Raw genomic sequence first — 27,912 nt, 5'->3', positions numbered from 1 at the left:
AAACAATAACTTTATTTACACTTTGTACAGAGAATTAATAGATCCATAGTAAATCCATGGTCACAACTGGTATAAGTACAATCACAGTCAAGAAACAAAGTGTCGTAGTAACATCCTACATTCACAGCCACAGTCCTCAGGTTCAAGTTCTAGCACACAACCCCCGTTCACCTTTTTGCTCTCCCTTTTATTCACCACTTTCTCTCCCCTTACGTCAATGAGCGATCTCACCCAAAAGCATGAAACAACACATGACGATCGCTCAGACAGTCCTTCCGCTAGCCAGGTACTCTTCATTCATGCAAAACACAATATAATAAGGATACATAATTATACAGTCTGTGACAGGAAGTCTGAAAAAAGAAAAAAAAAACCATGTGACATAAATCAACCAATGGACGCTCTTGTTTAGCGTAGAAGCAATCAGGTACGTCGATAACCCTGTACCAACCTTTCCAGGGGATCCGTACTCTTTACAGACATGCCCAATAGACCGAAAAAAGAAAAGGTTCGAATTAATTAGATTACAGTAACTAACACCCACATTATTTTATGATTCTTTTGGATTTTTCGTTCTAGTTTAGTGTTGTGGATTTCACTATAGCGAGCTTGGCGCGAGTGTTAAAAACTCGAATCTAGCACACAACTCGTGCAGTTTTTGTTTTAATTACATCAACTAATTTATTCTCAGTAGCTTATTACTATAAGTTTTCATTACAGACGACGACGAAGGCTACAGGCAATGCAAAACCTCCCGGTAAGGAGACCGGTGACAATGGAGAAAATGAGGTAAATATGTGTTAACGGGGAGTAGTTGAATGGCGGCCATTTACTTTGATCATTATGGAAAGAAAATCCAACATGGCGGAATCCCTAACCTAGCACTAAATAAACATTATTTGTTGGAACTAAACATTATCTTAGTTACTGAGCCAAAAAGCATAGCCTCAGTGTTTTGTTTATGTTAGAGTTCTAGGTAATATTCAAGGTTGTTTGTTTAAAATGGAATTCATTTGTAACATTTTAAACCCTAGTCTAAGTACAAGTAGTCTTAGTTACTTAATCTAGTCTAGCAGCAGTAGCAGGGTTTCTTACTTTCTTACACTTTTTGTTGTGTCTTAATGACTTCTTAAGTGAAGTCTTAAAAAAAAGTTAAAAAGGGATTTACAGTTAAGAGTTTAGAACTAAATAAGAGTATTACTTAAGTCTAAATCTACTAGCACTAGATCTAGAGCAGGCATTGATTGCATTTTGAATAATTTTATTGAATAAAACAGGCCTATTTTAGTTTTAGGCCTGGGCCCTATAGAATATTCTATAGGGCCCATAGAATATGATAATAGGCCTAGGGGCCTATAGATTTACAATTTTAATAAATCTAGAACTCGGCTTATAAATAATTAATTAAACTAGAACTCTATGCCTAGGTCCCTATATTTAATAAAATTATATTGGTTTAGGTCTAGGCCCCCTATATCTTCTAGCTAAGTCTGCTAAGAACACTAAACTCTAAAGAGTTAGGAAAAGGCTAGATTCTGGATCTTTTAAAGAAGTTTTGGACCATTTGTGATTTTTATTTAGCCTAGGGCTATTATTTTTAAATATATTTTGTCATTTAAGGAAGTAATTGATGTTCCTAGTTTTAGACAAGAAACTTTTCCACAGCATTTCCCAAACATTTTTTTTAGATCTAGTTAAATGAAAATAAAATTTAGCTTAGATCCTATCTGAAATTGGTGTATGTATTTTATAATTACACCAGTGTCAGATAAAGCAGCAGTGTCATTAAGTGAAGTGGAATATCATTATGGTTGTTGGGTTCTGCTGGATTTCTGCTAGTAAACTATAAACTATATAACATGCTAATGCTTTATCCCTACAATCAGCCCTAATTCTAACAGCAACACTAAATCTGTGATAACAATACTAATGAAATTTAACCTTTCGGGGAGGGGGGTGGAAATAGCACATTGTGAAGATAGACACTTGTGTCACTTATGAAAAATATTCCTAATGTTCTCATAACAAAGATTATAGAACTTAAGCATGAAAGAATAGAATTATAATAATGCACCTTTATTAAGCTAGCGCGCCAAGAATTTGTCTTCAGGTGCTTATTGCTTAGCCAAATCCACATACTCAGTGCCTGAATGACCAACCAAAATTAAATTTTTTAGTTCAAAGTCCCAACAAAATTCAAGTTCACTGTGTCTATACTCATTCATATTAATTTACACCAGCAGTGCATAACCACAATTAAATTCATAAATACATTTGTTTTGTTTTGCAATCTATATTTGTGCCTTATTTTTAGGCCTCCAAAAAGAAGGCGCAACAAAATGCAGCAGAAACTCATCCACCACCAACTGCAATAGCCAAGATTAAGTACCCTGGGCCACCACACATAAAGCGGGATAAAAGACAGAATTCGTCACGTTTTAACATATCAAAGAATAGAGAGCTTCAAAAGTTACCGCTTCTCAAAGGTAACTGAATTGATTAGTTTGTTGGTTTTTAACTTTACTACATTGTTATTATCCTTGTATATTTTAAGCAGTGGTTTGAGAAGCTAATTTTATTTTAATAGTGTGATTAAACATTATAAATTAATAAATATACTTAATATTATTATCCCAAACATTTCCTATAATAGGATATATTATTTGTTTTTCAGATGCAACTCCAGCAGAAAGGGAGGAATTGTTTATTCAGAAAATTCGTCAGTGTTGTGTACTGTTTGATTTTGTTCAAGATCCACTTAGTGATTTAAAATGGAAGGAGGTTAAAAGAGCGGCCCTGAATGAGATGGTGGAGTATGTAACCCAGAACAGAGGAGTGATAACGGAGAACATCTACCCAGAGGCCATCCACATGGTAAGTGTAAGTTGATCTCCGTTTGTGGTTCTGTTTGTAAACTTGTGAGCTCTGTTGTTTACATATGTGTGGTGTCTGCTACTATTCAATCACTTTAACCTCAGTGTTGTACTTTAATGATATCAGATAACATTATTTATATTGGATCTAGTTTTAATAAAAGATACACTTGGTCACTTTACATAACACTATTTAACCCTTCGTTAAATATTTCACTAAATAATAAAGTTAATCATGCACATCTCAGTATAATTTATTTGTTTTAGAACAGCAACTGATATTTCAATGCAATTAACATTTATTGAAGTTCATTATTTAAAAAAAGAAATTGATGTTAGCAGTGTACAACTTACCATTTGTTTAAAATAATCTCAATATCGATTTATATATTTTTCAATACTGCTAATAATGCTTGAAAGCTACATTATTCTTGGAGCAGGTATGTTTTAGATTTTACTGTGTTCGTTTAGATTTTTAATATTGATTTCTGAGGCTAAAGGCAAATTAACCATTTGCTGCCTTTTCCCAAAGTAAATAAAATGCTTAAAATTAAACTGTTTAACATGATGTAAAAGTAGAATTTATAATTATTCAGAAATGGTTTCATTCTATTAGATTCAAAAACAAATCTTTGATGTTAAAGGTGTTCCCATTGTCTTTAATTTAATTGAAAATATATTAATCTGAAGAAATTCTTAGTTTTACTTATAATACCATTACTTTTTATACTTCCTACTTTCTTTCTATTATAAACTATGTACGGTTGACACCTGACAAATAAGCAAACATGTTTACTGAAATCCAATCTGTATGTTGCTGTTAGGTAATGAGTTTTTAGTGGTAATTTGAATATTTTACCATCCTGTTAGTAAAGAAATAAAAATAATTGTTTGCAGTGAAGAATCCTGTTTAACATTGTAATGATTCATAAGTACTTTAATTTCCAGACAAACATTTCTTCTATGGTGCATAAAATCCTTTCCATTGAAGGCTATACTAAGATTGTCTCTTATATGAACTGGTTGGGCATCAATGAGGTGTAGCTATTATAGACAATTAACTTAGATTAGTAGCGTATCATTTTAGGTTTTCATTAATTTAAGATGTTTTTTAGGCACTAGCTTGATGTTTTTAACATAATTCTAATTCTAAATAAAAATTATTTCAACTTTTGTAGTAGATAGTATTCTTATTAGTAAGAATTTAAATTCTTTCACTGATTAGCAGATGGGAATTTCATCCCAAACATGTCTTTTGAAGTGTTGCTCTTTAAAAGAATGCCCTGATCAAACAGGAACATGTTTCTTTTTGAAGGGGCTTAGTTTAAAGGTAACACAGGGGCTGGGTTGAACAAATGTTTTTGTTTGCCTGCCCAGCCCTTGGTCAGAGCAGAATTTGTGTAGGAGTTAACTTGTTTAGACATCTGTGCTACAGAGTGTTGAGCAAACAACTTGTGCTTCAGTGTTTTTTTTATCATTACTTTAACCATTAAGGTTCCTTGAACAGGACAGCTTGGGATATTTTGATCTTACCCTTGTGTTAAACCATTTGACAATGCTTGGCAGTCCTTGTTTTCAAATGTCTGTTGTTGTTGGTCTCACCTGGTTATGGATCATTTTTTTTAATCTCTGGAGTAGTTTTTGGGCAGTGAAGCCATGTAAGGATTACTTTAAGATCCACTGGGGGGAAAATGTTTGTGTAGGGTTTTAATTATCTACACTATATAGAGATAAGATATTTTACAGTCTAAAGCACAGCCAAGCTGTGACTAACCAGTTTGACACCCACCTAAAAGGGTTTCTCTCCTTTTTTTCAGTTTATGTAGGAATACATTTGTTGCATAAAAATCTAATGGCAGGTCTAGCCAATCTTTACCCAAGTTATAGTTGTACTTCTCATGTATCTGTTCTTCTATTAGCTGTAACATAGTGGTTGAGAAAAAAACAGCTATATACTCTTGTAAATGGTAGTTTAAGAGTCAAACTTTAATATACTTGTTTTAAAGGAAAGGCTGCTATCTTATTTGTAATTCCATATTTTTACACCCTGTTTACAACAGCGCTAATATTGTGTGCACCCATAATAATAAAAAGCCACCATTAAAACTGGTTTCAAACATTACCAGTCATCGCATTTTTAAGCTTGCTCCATCATCACGCTAACCTATAATAAATAACAGGTTTGGTTTTACTTTTGATTTTCTCCCCTCCTATTATCCCCCCTGCTCTCAGCTGATACTTTAAATATCATCTTCAGTGTTTATATTTAATGCGTGTACAGTTGCGAAATGACTTGACGTGTATATAGATCTTATAAATAGATATCGATCACGCAAGCTGTACTTTCTAAACGTTTGACGTGGTTTGTTGTCGCTGTCTCTTAAGCTTTTTCATTTAGTTTAATGGTTTGGTGGCTGGGACTTTTTTTTTAAGCCAGTTATAGACTGGTTTTATTGACAGTAGATTCTGTTAGCGGGTCTACTAGATACGTTTGTTGTGGCGAGGCAGCCCAATCTGTTTGCGCATCTTAGGTGTCGTGTGTTGTATTGTTGTTTTACTTTGGTATATTACACAGCTGGGGGGAATATCCGATGTTTTTTAGCGCAATTTCCATTCTGGAGAATTGCGTTTATTAACCCGTCATTTCTGGATGTATGAATGGATGGATGGATGGATGTGTGTCCGCAGCTTTAAGTCGTATCTCCTCCTCAGCGAAGCAATATCGATGACTAGTTCCAAAAGCAATTATGTTGAGCAAGATACGAGGATGAACATAGGCCATAAAAATTCCGGGTTTCTTTCATGGATTTCCCGGAAAAGCCAAAAAACCTCGAAAAAAACAGTTTTTGGACCATATCTCGGCAACCAGACCACTTAGCGACTTGAAACATGTACCAATCGATTCCTGCCATAATTTAAAACAATATTGTTAAAGATTTCAAAAATATCCTTTCGTTCGGTCACACAAAAAAATTTGAATTAATTAAAATTTGGACCGAATTAGTAGGCATTTTTTCCAACCACACCACACGCGTCATCACGTTCAATAGCTGCGCCATCACGTTCAATTGCTGCGTCATCACGTTCAGTAGGCGCGCAATGGTTTTTAGTCATGTAACTCTATTGTAAATAAAACATGTAAAATACTGAATTTTTTTTTTATAAAAAACGTTTTAATAACTAACCAATGGTTTTACTAATCCTGCTCTTGATTTACGCTACGACAGAGCTATTTTTAGATAACATAAGGAAATTGCGCTTAAATGTCACTAGACTTTTTAATTAACTTGTTTTTTTACTATCTGCAGTTTTATTTTTGTTAGTATCGTAATCTAGGCCACAATCCCGACACACTTAACCACTACAGATATGGGAAAAAAAAAATCCTTGATGCGCCTTTATCAATTGTTATAAAGCCCGATAGGCCCCTAACTTTTCTTTCCACGATGTGCATTTTAGTTTTCATTTCCTGAATCGAATTTCGTATCCCGCCTTGAACATTGAATCGTTTCAGTTCATCGGGGTTCTAGCTAATTCACCAGGTGTTGTAAAATAGCTCCCGTAGCTGTGACGTTCAGGTGTAACTAACCACTGTCCTCACACGTCTCGCCGCTTGTTACCGTCAGGTATTTCAACTGTCTCCGACACAAATTAGCTGCTACATTTTTTTTAAAAACAGGGATCTCACTTTTCCACGGCCGTTTAGATTCGCAGCATTCCCCCGCCCACGTATCCTGTGGCGCCGTTTACGCAAGCGCCTTTGATAGTCTTATTAAACGCAGTGTGGGGTTTTTTTTTCTCGAGATTAAAGTATAAGAGGAAACATCAAAGTCTGTCTGGACATTGAAATACGCCATCGTTGGGCCTTACAAACGTGTAAATACTCTTCATTTTAAACCATAAAAATAAATACACTTGATGTTAGCCCTGTTAGCTTAGGAAGTAAATAATTCGTATTAGGCGATCTGTTAAAGTGGACACGTTTTAGTTTTTCCCTTTTTTAAAAACCCAATTTGATTACTCTGTGATATGTTTCCCATACAGAAATCTGGTCATAATGTTCAAATTTCGCTCACGTGTTCCTACGCCCTAGTCCAAGAATGTTTTGCTTGACCTTTACTACTGCCCTTCCATGGTCCATGTAAAAGTGTTCTTTTATTTTAAAAAATGCATTGAGAACCTGCCTTTTCTTGTATTATCAGTTTTGGTTACGAAATAATTATTCTTCTCTTCTGTATCGCTTCTTTCCTCTCCATCCTCGAACTTGCCTCTCCAAGAAGGAAGACTCTTCAGAAAGCGCCAATCGATAAAGAAACAGCGGCCGTTCTCCGCACTCTTAAAACTCGATCACTGCTTGCCGAGATTGTTTGTACTGTACCTCTTGTAATGGGATGAAAACCTGCCAAACTGATCATGCGTGTGTTGGTTTTTTTTTTGACTTGCTTGCCAGTTACACTGCATACTTATGCTGAGGGAAAAAAAGTATGAACAGTAGAGCTAAATTAGTGGCTCGCTCGCCTTCGAAAAGGGCACCCTTGGCTGTTCAGCGTAAAATTACTAAATGATTCGGCATATCACAGGGTATTATGCGAATAAATACACGTTACCCAGTTAAGTATTTATTAAAAAGCGCCGCTGTTCTCGATTTAACACAAATAAAAAGTTTTTTTTTTTTTTTCTAAGGTTAACACGCCTTACAAAGTTGGGCAATGGCTCCCTGTTGTAATTATGCCTTCGACTCTTATTATTTGCGTTCACTTTTTTTTTTAGCAGCGTTTGAATGATATCTCAGTGGACACGGTTTCCCTATTATAAATACAATCACCCAGGGATCTATTTTTGGTAACAAGGAATGCTTGTGTTCCAAAACAGGCGTGTCTAATAGATCAGTTAAATAACTGCCTACTTAATATGAACGCTGCAATAATACGGCCGCTGGCTTACAAGGTCGTCAAACACACATTACATGCTCGTTCGTCTTGCTTTTTTTTTTCTTATCTTCTTTATTACCATATCCAAATTTCCAATTAGCGCTATTCTATTTCGGGGTCGGAATACGCAGCCAAGTTGTGCAAGCAAATTATAGGCTACGCTTGAAGATTTTCAATACCTTGTGTTTCTATTAATAAACTCGGGGTGTCTGAAACATACAGTGCAGGTGGGCCGGTTCATAACTAAACTTTTGTGACGCGGCACTACGTTTCACCTGCTCATGCATGTGGAAGGGCTGACCCCCTTCAGACCTGATACATAAACACTACAAGACCTCTTCATTTTTTTTTTAAACTGAAATTTAAAATGACTTGACGTGAAGACCCTACCAAGCTTCACCCTCCGCTTTCATTTTCAGCAGTTTAAAATATGATGTTCTATTTATATATTGTTCGTTCTTCCTGGTCCAACTTCTTGAATAGTTTTAAGAATGATAATTGGTTTACTTAGTATACACCCAAATGTGCAGATAATATCTAGAGTTTAAAGGTAGGCCTAATGATGTAGTTAATTGTAATTGATTTTACTGCGTGTCGATACTCTAAAGAGGGGGTATTTATCTGGTTGAACATTGATCTCTTTGAGCAGACGAAACGAGCCTGTGTTGCTTTCAATTTAGTTTCCATGATATGCGTCATTATTGGCGGGCACGTCTGTATCACAAAATGTGAACCATCGGCCAGCTCAACCACTCGGGCGGGCTGGACTAGGGTACGTCTGTATCACAAAATGTGAACCGTCGGCCAGCTCAACCACTCGGGCGGGCTGGACTAGGGCTGGACTAGGGTACGTCTGTATCGCAATGTGAACCACCGGCCAGCTCAACCACTCGGGCGGGCTGGACTAGGGTACGTCTGTATCGCAATGTGAACCACCGGCCAGCTCAACCACTCGGGCGGGCTGGACTAGGGTACGTCTGTATCGCAATGTGAACCACCGGCCAGCTCAACCACTCGGGCGGGCTGGACTAGGGTACGTCTGTATCGCAATGTGAACCACCGGCCAGCTCAACCACTCAGCTACACACATGCTAGCAATGTGCAGTGTCTTGAGATTAAGGCGGTACTGTAACACACAGCACGTTGTAACTTAACACATTTGTTTTAGTGTTATTCCCCCCACTCCCCCCACAGCATGATACAGTTTTAACTCTGTAGTATGTATTTTCTACACCACTATCGCTAGCCATGTGTGGGCATTAGGTTAGGTTTATCGACGTCATGTTCGTGGCTTGCATTCAGTTAACGTGTGGTGGTTGACGGTGTAGTGTTTCGCTGAGGCGTGCGTTCGTTAGGTGTAATGACATAGTTATGAACATATTAAACAAATGTTGTGTAAGGAAGGAAATGTGAATGTATTTGTCTATCTGTTGACCTTTTTTTTAAAAATGTGAGCTGAGTATAGATTAAACTATTAAAATTTGCTTCAGTCAAATGCTTTTGTCTGTACATAATTAAATTCTATTTTAATCTTTGAACGCATTTAAATTTCTCGAGTCTAAAAAGCTGATCACAATCTTCCGATAGAACGTTTATCCAGTCTCCATAATGAAGAAAAGAACTGCTCTCTAGAAATGAGTATCGACAGAATAAGCTCGGTGTGCCAAAGGGTCTATAGCCTCCTTTACTCCCCCCTCTCTCGGCGTTTTATTACTAATGGCAGTGGACCAGCTTCACGTGTTGGATGGTGGCCATGTGTAACTGCTGAATTTATTACTGGACTGGCATGCTGTTTTTTTAAATACATAATATACGATTGTGTGACCAGACACATTGCCTATAGTTAACGCCAGTGAGCAGACACCACCATGTTTGTTTATACTATACCAGCATCTGACGCTGCGGGTATTTAGATACTTGTAAGATCCTATCTATCTATTTCTAGCCCCAATTCTAATTCTTATCCAGTCCTAATTTAAATCCTTACCCCAATTATGTACCGAAAGAAATAAGTGAATACAATCGTGTATTATTGTACAAAGGCCGAAGTGTATATAGATTACAGTAGTATGATGTATGCATCTGTAATTCTAGACCTTTATTTTGTACGACGGCTGCCTATTTTTGTAATAATTCATAATGTACTACGTTCTACTTTGTATTTTTAGCCTTATTGAAAAACACTACTTCCTTTCTTTTACAAAAACTGCAGGAATTTTCACGACGGGTTTCTTCATTCTTTTAAAACGTGTGTTTCAACTGTTTGTCTGAAGGGTAATATATGGTCAAAAGGTTATGGTTAAATCTTGTATTTCAATTTGACTCATTTCTATTGTAGTGATTTCTTGTACTTTGATGATCAGTTCCTCTTCGACGGCAACGCTAGAATATCTCACATTCTCAATTTTTTATTTAAAAAAAAAAAAATTAAAGATTACTATAATCAAAAATTACATGTGAGATAACTAGATTAGCGATTACTCGATCAGGTAACGTAATAACCAACTACTGACGCTAAGGGGGAGATAATTGACGTTTAGAATTACTGATTGGGGTTTAAAGGAGATATTTTTTAGTCGTGTGGGGTGTCGACTTAATTATTATCGAACAAAATGGAAAGCATAATTATAGTAATAATTAAATTAGATGTCGACTCTCTCTTGATAAATCTGTACAACTTTTTACTACTATAAAGTAGAAAATAAAACAAATATAAAACTTGTGTAACAAGTAATGAAAATAAATAAGACATATATAGATCAACATTAGCTTTAGCTTTATTCACTCTAGAAAGTTTTTCATGACATGCTGTGTGATATCATAGTTTTTACCGTTCTACTAAACAATCTGTATCGACCACTACCTGTAAATTGTCACTGTAAATGTTTTATCTGCCCTTTGTTTCTCCCTTTCCTGCGCCCATTCAAACCCTAATTATACGAGGTACATGAACCAGTGATCAATTGTGGGTTTTTGTGGACAACATAATTAATAGCTCGTTTACCAGTTAATTAATGCTTCTTTAATTTGTTATTGACGTCTTGCAATCGTTTTGTATATAGTCAGACATACATTGAATGTATGTAGGTTGGTTAGTAAGTGTCAAGATTTCTTCACAAGTGGGTACTGCTGGCTACAATCGTGTAGTCATGTCTTCTGTGTTCTGGTGTCGTGTCTACGTAGTCACGTGACATGTCTACGGTCATATTCGTCACGTAACATGTCTACGGTCATATTCGTCGTGTGACATTTGTACGGGCGTATATGTCATCTGACACGTTCACTCGTGTGACATGACATGTCTGCGGGCTCGTTTGTCATGTGACATTTGTACGGACGCACCTTTCATGCGGGATCGTGTGCCAAGTGACTTGTCTAAGGGTGTAAGTTGTGTGTGTGTACGCGCGCGTTTGTGTGTGTTCTATTTCCGTGTTTTCTGTTAGCGCCGGTTTGCCGGTCACCATTAAGGAAATAAAAAACTCCACGACTTTTAAAGCAAAGCTCTGTTACGGATAGTAATCACGCTGGTGAGAGGAGGGAGGTGTGTGTGTGTGGGGGGGGGGGGGGGTGGTTACTGAATATAGACATGAACTTGCTGTACCGATCTCTTTCAGTGGCCTGCCAAAAACATGCTGTCGAAAAGTAAAGGGGCTTAAAAAAACAATTTTTGTTCCGGTTATCTCCCCTCCGTGCGTATGTGTGACTACTGTCGCTGACTGATGACGTCTTGTCTGGCCGATGAACTCCCTGAGCCGCCACCTTCATGTTGTAACAGGCGAACCGGCGTAAAGTGCGTACATTAAACGCCGCGGCCAACTATAACAAAATACAGATGATAAACAATACAGAGTTCACGTATGTGGATTATGAATATGCCTGCTATTTTTCCTCTGTCGCTAGAGCTGGTTTGTTGACATTAACCACGTGTTATAGCTATACTACAACCAGCGGTCCGCATGCCTTGATTGAAATAATGTAAGGTACATCTAGAAATCGCGAGTGCTTGTTTACGAGAGAATATTGAGATAACTTGAGGGTAGGGAAAAAAAAATCTGCCTAGATTGTAAGGGCTGATAGTCATCTAATGAAGTATGCCTGTTTTTGGCTTTCATTCAAAACAATGTTAACGAGAAAGATAAAAAAAATGTTTCAACTGGGGATTAGTGGGTGGGGGGGGGGGGGGATAGATTTTCTAAAACAAGAACAAGGCTTAGTGAGTGGCGTTAAAAAAAAAACAACAACGAACACGCAACTTAACAATTGCACGTGGTTTCGTTCAGAAAATTCCAATCACTTGACGCGTTACCCATTAAAGTTTCCTCTCATCTCCCATCGTTATGTAAAAAAAAAGTTGCTACATTTACAGGCGGGTTGGTTTCCTCACGTGGAAGAATACTATCTGCTGTCGTCACAGCAACAGGCTACTGTGTAATGCTATCGAGGATGCCTGGTTATCTCGTGGAATTCGGTCCTTCGCTTATCCTCCCATATCCGTCAATATACCACAATGTTGTTTTTTTAAGTCTCTAAGCACTCCTTGCTGGAAGCTTCAGTGTATTTATGTATTGATTAATAGCAAACTATCGTACATAATCGTATTATCGTGCTGGGTTGATTCTGTTGTGATACTGTCTGCATAGGTAGAGAGATGCTCATAAAATTCACCCCCACGCCCTTTCCTCCCCCCCTCCGGTGTGTGTATTGATCAGCAACTGATAAACCTGCTTGCTGGGCTGTTGACGTAATATTTCTAGCCGTGAGCTGTCCTTCCAAGCACGTCATTTCCCCCCACCCCTCTCCCACTTTCTAATGGATGCTCTAAGAATACCAGCTTGCTGTGAAATAACGCTATATTTGACAACTTTATTTGACGTTTAGACACATTCTTTAAAAGTTTTTTTTTTCCTTAAGTGGTGGTATTATTCCTATGCCGTCACTGTAGAATAACACAGGTTTATTAGTCTGCATAAAATGCGTCACTTTAACTTTGTTCAATGACAACTACAATAAGAAAAAACTCCAAAATTAACAAGAAATATGCTTGGCCTTTAAAAAAAAACTACTTTTTAATTTTGTCAACGATCTCTTTTGCTTTAAAAAAAAATTTCTATCCCTAAAAAGGAAACACCAAATGATTTTAAAAAAAAACCTGTTGGTTGGTAATAGAGAGGAAAAATGTTAAAATTGTCAATGATCCATTTGCTTTTTTTTTTAAAATCTTGATCCTTAGGGTGGTTGAATTCAATGTTTTTAACTTTACTTGTACTTATAACCATTAAAAGGGTTTCAAAGTTTTTAGGATTTTATTATTGAGGTATATAATTGGACACAAAGAACTAGATTTAACATAAATTCTGTTTATCTTTTAAACTTGAAAAATAACTTATTTGTATGATTGCATTATTTATACACACAATTTGATTAGAAAAATAATATGTAATACCCAATACAATTATATAATATTTTCTTCAATGAAATACTCTCAAACTATCCTTAGTGATAAACATTAGAGCTTTGAGACACCATTTAGGAAAACATGAAGTTATTACTACCTTGTAATAACTCTTGTTGTCTCTTACAGGCCCACATAGAGCAGTGATTGTGGCTGCAGTGATTGTCTGGACTTGTTGGGTCTCACTTGACTGTCCTCTTGGCTTGATTACTTCTGGTCTTGATTGCTTTTTATCTTTGCCTCTAGTCATGTCTAGCTGACTCTTGGTACATGCTCAACTCATCCCTACTGCGACCAGTATTGGTTTTTAGTTCTCACAAAGTTTGCTTTGATTTGCAGATTGTACTTGTACTAAAGTATACAAGCTAAATAGATTATAATAACACATCTTTGATTTGCAGATTGTACTTGCACTAAGGAATAGAAACTAAATAGATTAAAATAAATCTTTTATTTGAAGATTGTACTCGTACTATGTTATTAAACTAAAAGTTATATTAAATGATACTTCAACAAAATGTTTATAAGCTTACCCCACTCCCCATTAAGCTGTATACCTTTGTAGGCTGCATTTTAAAAAAATGTAATATAAATATATACTTAAATATTCTGGACCATATCAAGGTGATTTGGTGACCATTACACTTGTGCACATATTGGCCAGACATTAAGATAGAATTTTATAACTAGTGTCATGATTAAGCCAACCTGGACCAGTATTGATTTAACATCACTCCCAAAATAGCTACACTTTAGACCTCAGCTGAAACAGATAAACAACCACTGGTCCTCTGTGAATAAAACATGTTAACATTTACTGGGCAAAACTCTATTCTTTTTCTATAAAAACTTTATGGTACTGAGCTCACTAAAGTGTGAATATTATACTTATAGAAATAGTCTTATTGGCTTTTCACACATGTTCCTCTAGAACCTGGTGTATTTTACTTCTGTAAACCAAATTCATCTAAAAATGTTACTGACAAAATATTCAGGAGGGATAGATTTTAAAATATTTCACCTGATGATATCACTTAGTAAACTGGCTAATTTATTACATAAAGAAAACTGTATGGTTTGATACATTTGTTTTTAAAAAGACAGCGCAACAACACACTAGTTATACACATAAATTCAATTAAAACAATTTACTCCAACTTCAAACAAATGTTCTCTTATGATCTGCATTTCCAAAGTATTAACAGATTCCTATATTATAGTTTTCAGGTAACTTATTCAGAACATTACCACCGTCTTCTAATCCAAGTGGTGCTGAGTTTGATCCTGAAGAAGATGAACCCACACTTGAAGCAGCATGGCCACATTTACAGGTTTGTTTGTTAGGGGATTCAAAGAGCAAATTAAGTTTTAAAATAACTTGCATAAACAGTTTCTTTCTTTTGTTTTTGTATTTTTGTTGTATAAAATCTTTTATTACATATTTTCTTTTCAGCTTGTATATGAATTTTTCTTACGGTTCCTCGAATCACCTGATTTTCAGCCTAACACAGCAAAGCGATATATAGACCAAAAATTTGTTTTACAGGTCAGCGAAGTTTTCAAAAGCATTCTCTTTTTATTTTTTTAACCTTAAAGTAACAACATCCCCAGTTTTTTGTTTAATAGCTAACATTTTGTTTTAAACATTTGAACAATTACTGGACTTGTTTGACGTTGAAGACCCCTGAGTTTTGTTTTACATTATAATAACTTAATTTTTTTTAAACATTTGAACAGTTACTGGACCTGTTTGACAGTGAAGACCCCCGTGAACGTGATTTTCTTAAAACAATTTTGCATCGTATATATGGAAAATTCTTAGGTTTGAGGGCTTATATAAGAAAACATATAAACAACATTTTTTACAGGTTTGTGTTTGTTTTTAGTATATTAGTATTTCTTTACAACATACCACAAATATTACAATTATTTAAACTGACAAATTACATTTTTATTTGTAATACTTAATAAGGTTGCATATTACATGTATACCTTTTAATTTTCTTTTTAGTTTTGTATATGAAACAGAAAGGCATAATGGCATAGCAGAATTATTAGAAATTTTAGGGAGGTACAGTACATATTTTATAAATTTTAAAAATCAAGCTGTCTAGTTGTGTTTGTATCAGCCTTTTGTACCAACTTCTGCTATCTTTTGAAAAAATGTTTTCTTGAATGTTGATCCTTTGAAGTTAGTATGTAAAATAGGCATGCTTGTGTCAGTTTTCCTTTAACCTCAGTTAAAATTCTCCTATTCCACAGTATAATAAATGGCTTTGCATTACCATTAAAAGAGGAACACAAGATATTTTTGTTGAAAGTTTTGTTGCCGCTCCATAAAGTGAAGTCACTCAGTGTTTATCACCCGCAGCTGGCGTATTGTGTTGTACAGTTTTTGGAGAAGGATCCAAGTTTAACGGAACAGGTGCGTGAAGTTGGGTTTTTTAAACTGTTGTCATTTTGATTGTTGTATCAGAAACAGCTGTTTAAGGAGGCTTTCTTATTTTAACAGGTTATCATGGGGTTATTAAAGTTTTGGCCAAAAGTTCATAGTCCAAAAGAGGTAAGTTAAAAATCAGTTATATGCTTATTGCATTGTCTGGATTGAATACATAACTAGCTTGTATGTTTGTTAAAAAGTTTCTTGGTAAATCAAATTACTATTTGATTGACTATACAAATTGACATTCCCAACATAAAAGATATTGTCAAAGGTAATTCATGTAAAATTTAGTGTTATTGGGTAAAAAGTAAGATGTTATTGTTATGACTCTGTAGTAAAGTATGGGTTACATACCATGTTTAAACCCTTTTGTAGAACACCCTTACAGGTTTTGCCTTTCTGTAACAATTTTTTGCATTTAAAAAGTCTTTTGTTTAGTTACAAAATATAGGATAGGTTTTATATCCAGTCAAAGGATTTAGTGGAGAAAATGTATGGTTGACAACACTTGTTTAAAATACTTAACCTCTCCATTTCAAACCACTACAGGTAATGTTCTTGAATGAGCTGGAAGAGATTTTAGATGTGATAGAACCAGCAGAGTTCACCAAAGTAATGGGACCATTGTTCAAACAACTAGCCAAGTGTGTCTCAAGTCCACATTTCCAGGTAGGACCCTGAATGAGTTGAATGAAGAAATGAATGAAAGAGAACTCTTCTACTTCTATACATTGTGCAAGATTTTCAACTCATGGAAATGTAGTTTTCCTCTCAAGTTCTTCACCACTACAACACTTCCATGTGTGATAAATGCAGATCATTTCTTTGATTTTTTTTTCCTCACTTAATTTATTATTCATTTTCAAATATCTATCTGATTTCTTCTGGTAACGTGGAAGCAACATCAGGCGTAATCTGTTTGAATATCTTTGACCCCAGGTAGCCGAGCGAGCCTTATACTATTGGAATAATGAATACATCCTAAGTCTTATATCTGATAATGTAGGCACTGTACTTCCACTTATGTTTCCTGCCCTCTATAAGACACAACAACACTGGAACAAGTAAGATTTGAATGGGCAGCCATGTTGGCCTTCCCCAACATTGATGCTAAAGTTTTGACCTGCTTTCATTGGGTTGTTTTTGTTTTATTTCCTGAGTGGCAACATCTGTGTTGTGTTTAGCTCTCTTCACCTTCTTAACCCTTTAATACCCCCCTAACAAAGTGTGTGGGCTTTGTCGTGTGGTGATAACTAGTATGCAATAGCCAGCTGCATGCCAAATATAGTTTTAAAGAGTATTATATTATAATACTCTTTCAGCTGATGAAAACTTGTTTTTAAAATAATGAAAAGTGGAAATTGCAGTTCATTGTAAGAGGATCACATGCTTTGAAATTAAAGTATAAAATATTTTTTTTAAAGGCTTGGCTTTTAATCTCTTTTTGGAATAAAGCCAGCTTGGATGAGATTGTTTGTTATTAATGGTTATCTTTAGTGTTTCTTGTTTGATTCTGCATGTCTCACAATGCTATTTTCTGAGTGTCTGGTGGACTGTGGTTATCTTAACTTGCTGAAGTGTCTCTTGACTAAATATTAGTTTTCAAAATTATTTTATATTTTATTAAACTTCCCAAAACTTTTGTCCTACTTCATCGTTCAAATAGACAATTTTAGTGTAAGGGTTATTAGGTGGTAAAGAAAAGAATACACATGCGCATTTTCTTAGCTGGATGATACTAAACTCAAACATTAACATGTAACAAGCAATTTTATCATTAAAACAGTTAATAAAAATCAAGAAAGTTAAGCTAAATAAGAGTAAATGTTACTTCATTTAAAGCATATCAAATTATAGTAAAGGGAATGACTATTTTACAGGAAAGTATTTAAAATTTCCAAGCATTTTAACTCATTTGAGTATCACTATCCAGAAATAACCCTAACAATTAAAAAAAAAAACTCATTTGATGTACACTGTAAGAAAGTATATAATCACAAGTTAGTTTTTGACACTAGTTTGTTTTCATCACACCCTTTTTATCACCATAATACAGCTTCTAATATACAAAACCCTCAGATTTTGTAGGGCAGTAACAAATTAATCTCAGTGTTGTTGATGCTCTAAACCTAGTTTTTTTTTTTTTGCTTGTATAAAATCTGGGGATTTCTTAAATGATTCATGGCTGGGTCTCTATATCTTCTTCCATGCATTTTGAAGTTGTAATATTGTTGTTTTGTCTTGTTGTGTCTTGCCTCCTCCCCCCACCAATATTCCCCTGTAGGTGGCAGAGCGGGCTCTGTATTTCTGGAATAATGAGTACATCCTGAGTCTTATCAGTGACAACGCCAGCACCGTCCTCCCCATCATGTTCCCTGCACTGTACAAAAGCAAGGAACACTGGAACAAGTAAGGTCCTCCTGTCTAGCTAGTTGGTCGGACTGGCAAGGTTCCTGGCCATCATGTGGAGATGGCTACAGCAAATATATTTTCAAAAAGAAATATCTTTTTATAGATGTTTAAATAAAAAATATGAACTATAATAAGTTATTTAATTTAAAAAAGTAAATCAGTTATTATGGTAAGCTACATATGATTTTGTATTACATTGTGTTTTGTAAAGCATTAACATTTTCTCATTTAACCTAAAAAGTTACTGATTGTTTCTTTAGATACCTAATAGTAATATAACTATCTGCATTGGCTTGCCAGTTTTCTATATTGAAGATTAGTATAAACATTAATGTTTGCTTTCAAACATTTTCATTTGTGATAGGTTTAAAATTTTAAAAATTTTAAATTTATAAATTCAAAGGCAAAACTATCATTTTACCACAATACGTATGAAATGATGTATTAATGATAACTTCAAAATAACTTTTACAGAACAATTCATGGATTGATATATAATGCACTTAAGTTGTTTATGGAAATGAATCAAAAACTTTTTGATGACTGTACACAACAGTACAAAGCTGAGAGGCAAAAGTAAGTAGATTTAACGAAAAATTAACTTTATCTATTTTTTAAAAAATAATTTCAAATTTTAATTCCTATTTGATATTACATTCCTCTTTTTATATACATGTATTGTTAAATTTATTCTAGAGGTTCTCTTATGTTTATAAATATTTACCTTAAATTATTTCTGGTTCATTGTGGTTTCTAAAGAACCAAAAAAAAAATTATTTTTTTCATAGAGAAAAAGAAAGGCACAAGCAAAGAGACGATGCATGGAATAAAATAAACAATTTAGCTCAGGACAATCCTCAGGTTGGTGTGCTTTATTTGTTACATGGAGTGGCATGGAATGGACTTTTTAAACCTAATGATTGATTGTTTGTGCAGTAATCTTATTTTAAAATGAAGCTTGTTTCTCTGGCATTTCAAAAGGAAAATTTTAAAGTCACAAGTAATGGGTGAAAAGAAAAAACCTGGTGTATGTACATTTAGGTTACTATAGCACCTAAAAAATAGTCTAGTTTATATCTGCAGTTTTCCTTCATCTTGGAGGTAATTTTATTAACAGTCTGAAAAAAGACATTTTTGAAATTTAAAAAACTGATTAACCCCAGCAATAGAATAAATGCTTGTAGCTTCAAGCAGTTAAATGGATGTTAACTCATTCCTGCCGGAGTCCTCATTTCTTGAGCATTATAAAGTGGACTTGCTGGATTTGCCTTGAACTTCCAAAATATGCTTTGTTAAATAAATCAAAATTTTATTGGTATTTAATCATTAATTGATTAATACTAAAAAATATCACTCTTCAGATAAATTGGTATAAACTTTTAAGAAATATTTAAGAGTAAGTTTACACACAAAAATACCATTTGGTAGGGGAAAAATGATTTTAAATATATTTTTAAATTTTTAAGTGATCATGATGTAAAAATTCTGGAATTTAGTCATATCAGTATCTAAAAAGAATTAAACTAGAGAAAAGCTTTTCTTTTTTTTATAAATTCAGTTTCAAGAAGTAAATTAATCATTCCAGGAATTGGGTTTAGCAATTTCTAACTTGACAACTTTAACATGACAAAACATATTGTGTGAAAACTTGAGAGCACTATGTTCTTTATATTTACTAGCTGTTCCCCAAGTAAAAATTGAAGCACAAGTGACATTGGTGGAAGTTATTGTGTCAATTTCTTAAACAAAAAAAATTTGTAATTTTTTTTTTCTTCTTTATGTGCTTTATTTTGTGGTTCTCTCCCCCACCACCTCACACCCTGTTTTAGCTTTTATTCTTGAGTTGTGATTACTTAACAGTTAGCTAGTTTTGATGGAGAACACAGCACTCTCACTTATGGTCACTGTACAACTAAGATTCATACTTTTTTTTAATAAAGATTTAACTAGACATTTTATATTCACCATCTCTGGTGGTATCTGGTTAGTTAAAAAAAAAGATCAGGGTGATGTAATTATAGCAGAAGAGATCCAACAATCTTTTCTTTGTGCTTATAAACAGTACAAAATCGTGATGACATCAGTGGTGTCTAACAGCTCAGGGTCCACTATGTCTCCGCCCCTAAATAACATCACAGATGAGGAAGGAGATGTGATTGTCTCTATGGAGAAACTAGAAGCAGAGGCTAAGGACGTGAGTGCCAATCCCACATTTTTAAGGGTTAAAAAGATATTTAAGACACATTATCCTATGAGCTTTTTAACACATTAACAGTGAGCTAGCTACAAGTTGCTGTTTTGTTTATAAGCAAATCTTTACTTTGAAACTTGAGGACGCTAGATTCAAATTTTAAAACAATAACAAAGTGATTGTTGCTTTTAAAGCTTGATGATAAAAGCAATCATAGAAGTACATTCTTAATGTTTATTTCACTTATTTACACCTGAAAAAAAATAATAGTGCTTGTCTTTTATTCGCATGTGTAGGAAAATGGCTTTCCATTTTTGCTGCAATCAACACTTTAGAATGTGTATTGGTAGTTTGGCAGTTATATTTTTAAAATGTATTTTTTTTTTATTAACAATGCTCCCAATTAGTTGTCCCCTTTCTTACTTGTATGGTCTTGTTTCTAAGTTAAGAACTAATGTGCCAGTAACTTTTACATCTCAATTTTTGGAGTTGAGAAGTAAAACATTTATAATTTATGTTGATTTTTTGTTTTGTAAACAAAAGCTTTTCAAGTGTAACACCAGTATTATTTATCTTAATCAAAGCATTTATAATTTTTAAAGATAATCATTGTATTCCATATGTATTAGACCTTCCTACTCTTTAACATAGTGCATCAAAAGATTTGACACACTTTGTTAGTAAATAGTTATCTTTTGTTGTTTAATGATTTTATTGTTGTTGTTTTGTTTTTTTTATCTTTCACTAAAAAATATTATAGAAAAACTTTAAAAAAAATTATTTTGGCCTTTCTAACATAGCTTCGTTTTCTTTATGTAATAATTGTAAATTAATTGTTTTCAAATGTATACAGCAGTATATACGTTACAAGCTTATCTTTGTATGAGGACTTGAATTGAATGCTGTTCATGTTAAAGGATGTAGGCTTTGTGTTTTTCTCAAACATTAACTTATTTAGTTAAGTAGTGCTAAAATCATACAGTGACAAGAAAGACAACAAGCACTTCCAATGGAACTTTAATCACTTTGCCATCTTTTGCTCTCAATTCTTAGTAAAGTTGACAGCTTTATTAAAAAAGCCAAAGGAAAGATTCTTCAGCTATAAAACCACATTATTTATCATAATGTGTTTGACATGTAGGATTTTTTTAGGTGAAATAACAGATAAATTATGCAATAAAAACATACAAAATTGACCATGATGTTTTCCATATTTTTATTGTAGGCAAAGAACTCTCTTGTAAGTAAAAATATCTTAACCACAATAGAATTGCTCTCACCTTTGTGTTGTATTTAATTTTTTTTAATCATGCATTCCACGAATGAAACTTATTTTTTGTTGTTGTTTTTAACATTTTGTTTTAACCATTTTTATTTAAGCTTTATGTCCTCAACTTGTTACTATATTTTTATGGAATTATAACTTTTTTTTTATAACTTTCTAGTTTAGTCTGTGTTGAGGACACTTGATTTGGTTGTGTTGTTTGCAAATTTTTAAGTTTTTAGTTTTTCAACTATGAAGAACAGCATGTAGAAGAATTTAACGAAACTTTTGTTCATGAGAGTTTGTGTTGCAATTTGCATGTTCAGAATAAATGTTTTAACAATAAATGGCTTAGGGCATGAATTGTTGAGATTTGTATTTATTTATAAACTTCTACATTGGATGTTATATAAAGTATAACATCTTTATTCAGTCTTACTGAAGCTCTTAAACTTCATAAACAAAGTGAGAATTACAAATGCAATATTTACATATAGCTTATTGTATTTTAATCCATTTGTTTTTCCTTTATTTACTAATGTATATTTTATGTTTTTAAATATTTCCACTGTAAAAGTGCTAGGATCAGAACAATATTTTATTTTACTGAAGGTAGTAATAAAAGCACATTAATATCTTTGTTGTAAACTCATTTAACACAATTTTTATTTTTAGAACATAGCTCTTTTTTTTAGTTTTCCTTTGATCTGTAACTTATTCCCCTTATTTGTTTTGTTTTAACAAAATAGCATGCTCAGCACATATCCTTTTGTTTTTTATTTTCACAGTTTTGTTTTTTGTTTAGATTACTGAAAAGAACAAACTTCGTAAAATTTAAAAACACTGTCGTAATATTTTGGATAATGAAAATAATCACTTTGATATTTGTGTGCGTTTTGTTTTAAGTATTTTTTAATCCTCCAGGCTACATTATTAGTATAGCTTTAAACTAGATATGGCTGATATAAAATATAAAGACGCAGCAATTTTTTTATCATGAAAACATAGATCTTTTTTGCTGGTTGTTTTAAAGTATACAAATATATCAGAAAGCAATAGGGTAAATAGTATTTCTTCAGTTGGTTAATATAAAATTGCAGCAATACAGTTTAATAACACACAAGTGTGATAGGGTTGAGTCAGTGTTAGGGATTATATTAGGGACATATGGATTATGGGATGGGGTTAGAGTAGTGTGATTCTACTAAATTCTAGCAAATATTTAATACCCTTGAATAGACCATGCTGGCTTTTAAAAAACAAAATAATGGAAAAAAAGAGCATAGTAGCTGTTGTCTTATTTTTCTAATGATTTAGCAGTTTTTTCTCTTAATGTTTTTATACAAAACAAGTTGTACAATAATAAAAACCTAAACTTTGCTTTTGACAGTCAAGTATTACTAATTTGTAAGTACAGCATTTATGGAGGTGCTACTGGAAGATATTTGGTTCTTTAGCTGTTTTTGTTTCTACTGTTTTGATTAAAGTCATGGTGGTGGTTTTCAAATCTCAACACAACTAAGAAGAGCACTACAACTTTGATAAAATCAGAGTTGGTGTGAGAATTGTGTTTGCTGGCAATAAAATGCCACATTAATAATCTAGAATATTTTTTTTAAAGTTGTAAAAATCTTAAAAATTAAAAAATAAAATTATTATTTGTAAGTAGAAAAAGCAATGCAATGCAAAAAAAAATTTACTAAAAATGTTATCATGGGGTGTTTTAAAAAAAAATCCACAAAATGAAAATTAAAAAGATTATTGGCTGAAGTTGATAAATTCTGTAGATGGAAAGATTGAAGAATGTTTACCATTTCACCAGCTCTTTAACTGCTCAGCCAAAGCGAAATTGTTTGTTACTGCTGCATGTCTTCCACCACAGCCATGTTTTTTTGGTTGGTTTTAAACCTCTGGATATGACATTCTGATAAGAAATTATTTTTGACTCCTCCAACTCCACCTTAGAGCTGAAGTTAATCAAGGATTGTGGCCTGCTTAAAGTTTTATTTTTTGATGTTATTGTTCTTACATTTTCTTGCAGGTTAATGGGCTGAGGACTATTGAACGGTTTCCAACACATCGCAAATTTGTTCCATCCCTGTCTCATGCTCAGCCTATGACCTAGTGGGCTTTCATCTTATTTCTTTTTTTTTTTTTTAATATTGTTTTTTTTTTTTAGTTTTAATCCCTTATTGTTTGTTAGAGAGAGAGAGTTTTATTTGCTTTATCAAGTCTTTTTATGTTAAGTTAGTGGCTATTTTTTGTTTCACATTTTAAAAATTTTGCTTAAATTTTTTTGGTTTCTTGTGTAGTTGGATGTGTAAGTTAAGGCAAGTTATAGTTATTGATGACAGTGGGTAAATTAGATTTTTAGAAGTTGCATGCACAGAATTTTTTTTAAATATAGATTTTACACAGATTACATTACAGATTAAATTTTTTAAATTAATAATTTTTAAATGAAAGCAAAAATAATTTATATCTGAGTATATACAAATTATTGCTAAGATTTAATATCATTTATTAGGAAAATCACAAGTGTGAATGGTAGACATTTTTTTTTACAATTTTATCCTTTATTTGAACTCTCTCTCTGTACCTCAAATTTATTTTTGGCATCTAAAAATTTTATTATGTAATAATTGTGCAGTACTTTTAATCACCTTATACAAAACTTGTGTTATTCATGACTAACACTGCTAAAAGGATGTATTGCAGATATCAGTTTTAATCTAATTAATTTTAACTTAGAAGATTGTCGCTATATTTTTTGTAATACCTTGAATTCATTGTTACTTGTCATTACTACTCATATATATCAGTGTTCTTATTTACTAATACTTAAAATGTACTTAAACTAGAGCCAACACTTTTTCAACTTGTATAAGATTTGATAACAGGACCTTTTCTACACTATTCATATAAAAGTAACACATTTGGTACTTAATTTGAAAAATAATTATCTAGAATGAACCTGCACAATTATCTAAAAATCTTATTGATTTCAGTTTTTTTTTTTTTGTTAAAGTGGGTTTAATATTTTGGATAAATAAATAGCATGTGTTTAATAAAGTAGGCATATATGTTCCCTAAAATGATTTCGGTTTGTAATTTAAGCTTTATTTTGTGATGTTTCACAACCCGGCTATGAAGTAGTTAGGTTAGAACCTGATTGTTGTAAATGATTAGTTTTATTTTTTAAAACTTTCTTTACTACAAAGAAATTAGAATCTTGAGAAAAATTTGGGTATTGATACATTCTTAAGTATGTTTCAAATGTTTTACTCAAGTTGTTTTAGTTTTTTCTATATTCGCTTCCTTTACTAACACAAATTACCTTGTTGATCTCTTTAGTTTGCACATTTTTATTTAACTTGTGTAATTAAATCTTTTCTCTTTTAATATAATAATTATAAAATTGTATTTTTTCCATGTTAATTTTTTTTTAAATATATGAATAAGCCATTTTATTTTACAGTACATGATCTTGCTGATATAAATAGCTTTTAAGATACATGTATAGTGTTGTTAATTAATGTCATTAGTAATCAGCTTGACACAATATAATTGAACCAATTTCTCTTTCAGATTCAGAAGAAGAAAAAAGACAAACCACTCCTCCGGCGCAAGTCAGAACTCCCCCACGACATGTCCATGATCAAAGCTCTAGAAACCCACAAACGCAGTGATGAGTTTTTAGTCACCTCATCAGAACAGAATTGATGTTAGCCTACATGTGGTAGTGGAGATGTATTTAACTGGGTTTTTTTTTAATTAACTTTTAAAAAGGACCCTGTGACTATTTTAATGGCTATTATCAGTCATGTTATTTAAAAATGTAAACTGTACTATATTTCTATCTCACAAACATTTTGTCACATTGCTGTGGAAGCAGAGGAGGTAAGAGAAATATAATCTCATTGTGAAAGGTGGTACAGTAATATTGGCCAAATAACCATGCAAAGTGTGTTAATGATCATTTAAATAATGCTATACTGACAGACAGCGCAACTAGCTTGTTTACCATTTATTAACTTATTTTAACCGCAGTCTTAATATTACAAATTGGAGTTTAATGTTCTATCGGTTACCACCATTTTCTTATTTAATTAACTAATCACTTAAAGAGATATCGTATTGTTACAGAGAATAGAATCATTGTAATTAACATCTGTGTTGTGCTAATAAAAATCAGCACCTATCACTAATATTTTTATAAAGATGTTATTTCATGCCTAGAGTAGAGATTCTAGACTTGGTCTATCAAGAAAGGTTTTTTTTTTTCAATATTTTAACCTAGCACATGCACCTGGAAGTTCCATATAGTGCCATTTTTAAAGATAAAGTTTTAGTTTTAAAATTGTTTTTTTAAACAGTCGTGTTGTTTTGAATTTAATGTGATCAAGTTAAGAATTATTTTCTTTTCAAGATGTTAATGTACTGAACTTACTGAAGGGCCATTTGTAGACTTTTTGTATAACAAAATATATCTAAGCTTGGAGGGAATATGATTCTCTTTTCACACTTGTTTGTAGTTTACTCAGAGTTATTTTTTTTTTCTGTATGTATTAAGAAAGTAATATTAAGGATTCTATGATTTTGGAGTAGAAAATATTTTAACGTTTTGATTACTTTTAATTTTTATTGTTATGCTATTGTAAATAGAGCTGAATAAACTTAAGAAATTAAACGTGATACATTTTTACCTTTATTATTGTACAGAGATGCATTTGGACAATATTTCTCTCATCACTAACATCAAAATCATCCAGTTTCTACTGAATTTCAGATGGATTTTCTTACTGTTATATTTCCAGTGCAGTAGTGTATCTTTTTCTTCCAGTGAAGCATAGTATATTTCTTGACTATTGTTATCTACTGTAACACATGTAATAATTAGCTTGAAATGTTTCCTCTAGCCCAGCCTAGAAGGAGTATCTTTAATTTCTGATTCTCTTTGCAACATGCACTTTTTTAAAGTGTTTATTTTCAGCATAATTTAACCACATCTTACAACCACTAGTATAAAATAAAATATTTACAAACATAGGTAAGCGTCTTTTTTTTTTTTGTTAAAATAATTTGCATATTAAAGTTTAACTTGTAACTATATAAAGCATTACAGTATTGTTTAGGTAAACATCCTATTTTACAAGGTCAAAAGCTCAAAGTCCAGTTTTCTGATTTTTGTTAGAGAAAATATAATGGGACCAATCCACGAATAGATTTTTATTGGAGTAAAGGAAATAGCATACAAGCTATTCATCTGGCTAAAAAAAATACTAGAATTTGTCTAAATTTTAAATTACATAAAATTTTACATCAATTTAAACCTTCTTTACTTAGAATAGATGCACATTCCACTAGTGTGATAATTGATATCAGTGTAGAAAATGCATAATTTTTTTAGTCGTGTTGGAATCATGATAACATGCAAAAACTCTGAAATGAATTGTTTTGGCTTGAAAAGTTAAGTGAAAATGGTAAGAGCCAAAATAACATAAATTACACAGATTTTGTGTAATTATTTTTCATCAACACAAAATATACTAAAAATAATTGTAGAATGTCTTCTATGCTGTATGTATTTTATTTTAAAAAAAAAGTAATTGGTTTTTTTTTTGTGTGCATGCTAAGTATAACTGAACACTTGTTCTGCATTTGACAAGGGGGTATTCATTTCTCATCTCACTGTACCTTGGTCATGAACATAGTCTTGATAGCAAGATGTTGCAAGCTTTAACACACTAACAAGCAACTTCGGTGTAATAATAACAATGTTAGCTCTTAGGAAATGTGTTTACAATGGTAAAATTCTTACATGTTCTGTTTTGCTTCTGTAGAAACAGTTGAAGACCTAATCTTATTATATTTTAATGTTTATGACATTTTTATGTGCTAATGAAATTGTTCTGGTCACTTGACTTCCCTTATTATTATTGTCAAATCTATTCCCATTTGTTATGATCTACCAGAAAAAAAAAAATTTAGTAGATGACCCTGTTGGTTAAATCTAACACCTGGGTGATAACTATAACTTTTATTTTTGCAAATTTTGTTTTTACTAAGTCCAACAATTTGTTTACAACGTTTACTGAATTGGAAAAAATCCAAATGGTTATCTCATAGCTGCCATAAAAATAATTGAACAGAAATACCCTGAGGCTGCCTATATCTAATTTCCTAAATAACTTGTATTATTAATTGCATAAAGTATAGTATTTATCAGTTATCTTTTGTTAGCCAGGAATGTTTGTGACTGAAATTAATACATGTTTGTATGATAATGTAGATTTGTTATGAATATCTCTCCATCTGAAATGATGAAATAAAACATTTGTTTTTA

General features: G+C 32.8%; 1 protein-coding gene across 11 annotated transcripts; it reads left to right on the top strand.

Annotated features, from left to right (window-relative positions):
* The first annotated feature begins 396 nt into the window (after positions 1-396).
* On the top strand, positions 397-27,912 carry LOC131950452 (serine/threonine-protein phosphatase 2A 56 kDa regulatory subunit gamma isoform). Of its 11 annotated transcripts, XR_009388314.1 has the most exons (19): positions 397-508; positions 721-789; positions 2,315-2,486; positions 2,675-2,880; positions 14,477-14,587; positions 14,710-14,802; positions 14,994-15,124; positions 15,268-15,327; positions 15,519-15,681; positions 15,769-15,819; positions 16,249-16,368; positions 17,984-18,108; positions 18,586-18,687; positions 18,900-18,972; positions 20,174-20,305; positions 21,528-21,542; positions 22,957-22,973; positions 23,608-23,690; positions 25,155-25,288. XR_009388314.1 is itself a non-coding variant. In XM_059312613.1 (18 exons), exons 1-18 carry the CDS (start codon positions 482-484, stop codon positions 25,222-25,224), a joined length of 1,737 nt encoding a protein of 578 aa, XP_059168596.1. In that variant the 5' UTR covers positions 397-481; the 3' UTR covers positions 25,225-27,912. The 11 variants fall into 11 exon arrangements, 10 of the variants coding, with proteins under 10 accessions (XP_059168596.1, XP_059168597.1, XP_059168594.1 ...); XM_059312613.1 differs by lacking the exon at positions 23,608-23,690 and having other exon boundaries at positions 25,155-27,912; XM_059312614.1 differs by lacking the exon at positions 22,957-22,973.

The sequence above is a fragment of the Physella acuta genome, unplaced genomic scaffold, assembly GCF_028476545.2.
Source record: "Physella acuta isolate Inbredline_101_S28 unplaced genomic scaffold, ASM2847654v3 ptg000765l, whole genome shotgun sequence".
NCBI classification, from domain to species: domain Eukaryota; kingdom Metazoa; phylum Mollusca; class Gastropoda; family Physidae; genus Physella; species Physella acuta.
Note: the sequence above shows the minus strand (reverse complement) of the source record. Positions and strands in the feature narration are given on the sequence as shown.

What these genes read in the sequence shown, in the direction of transcription:
- LOC131950452 (XM_059312606.1), top strand. Translation starts at nt 482, where the DNA reads ATGCCCAATAGACCGAAAAAAGAAAAG. An exon ending in GTGACAATGGAGAAAATGAG is followed by an intron (nt 790 to 2,314) that starts GTAAATATGTGT and finishes CCTTATTTTTAG; the next exon opens with GCCTCCAAAAAGAAGGCGCA. An exon ending in ATCCAAGTTTAACGGAACAG is followed by an intron (nt 15,682 to 15,768) that starts GTGCGTGAAGTT and finishes TTATTTTAACAG; the next exon opens with GTTATCATGGGGTTATTAAA.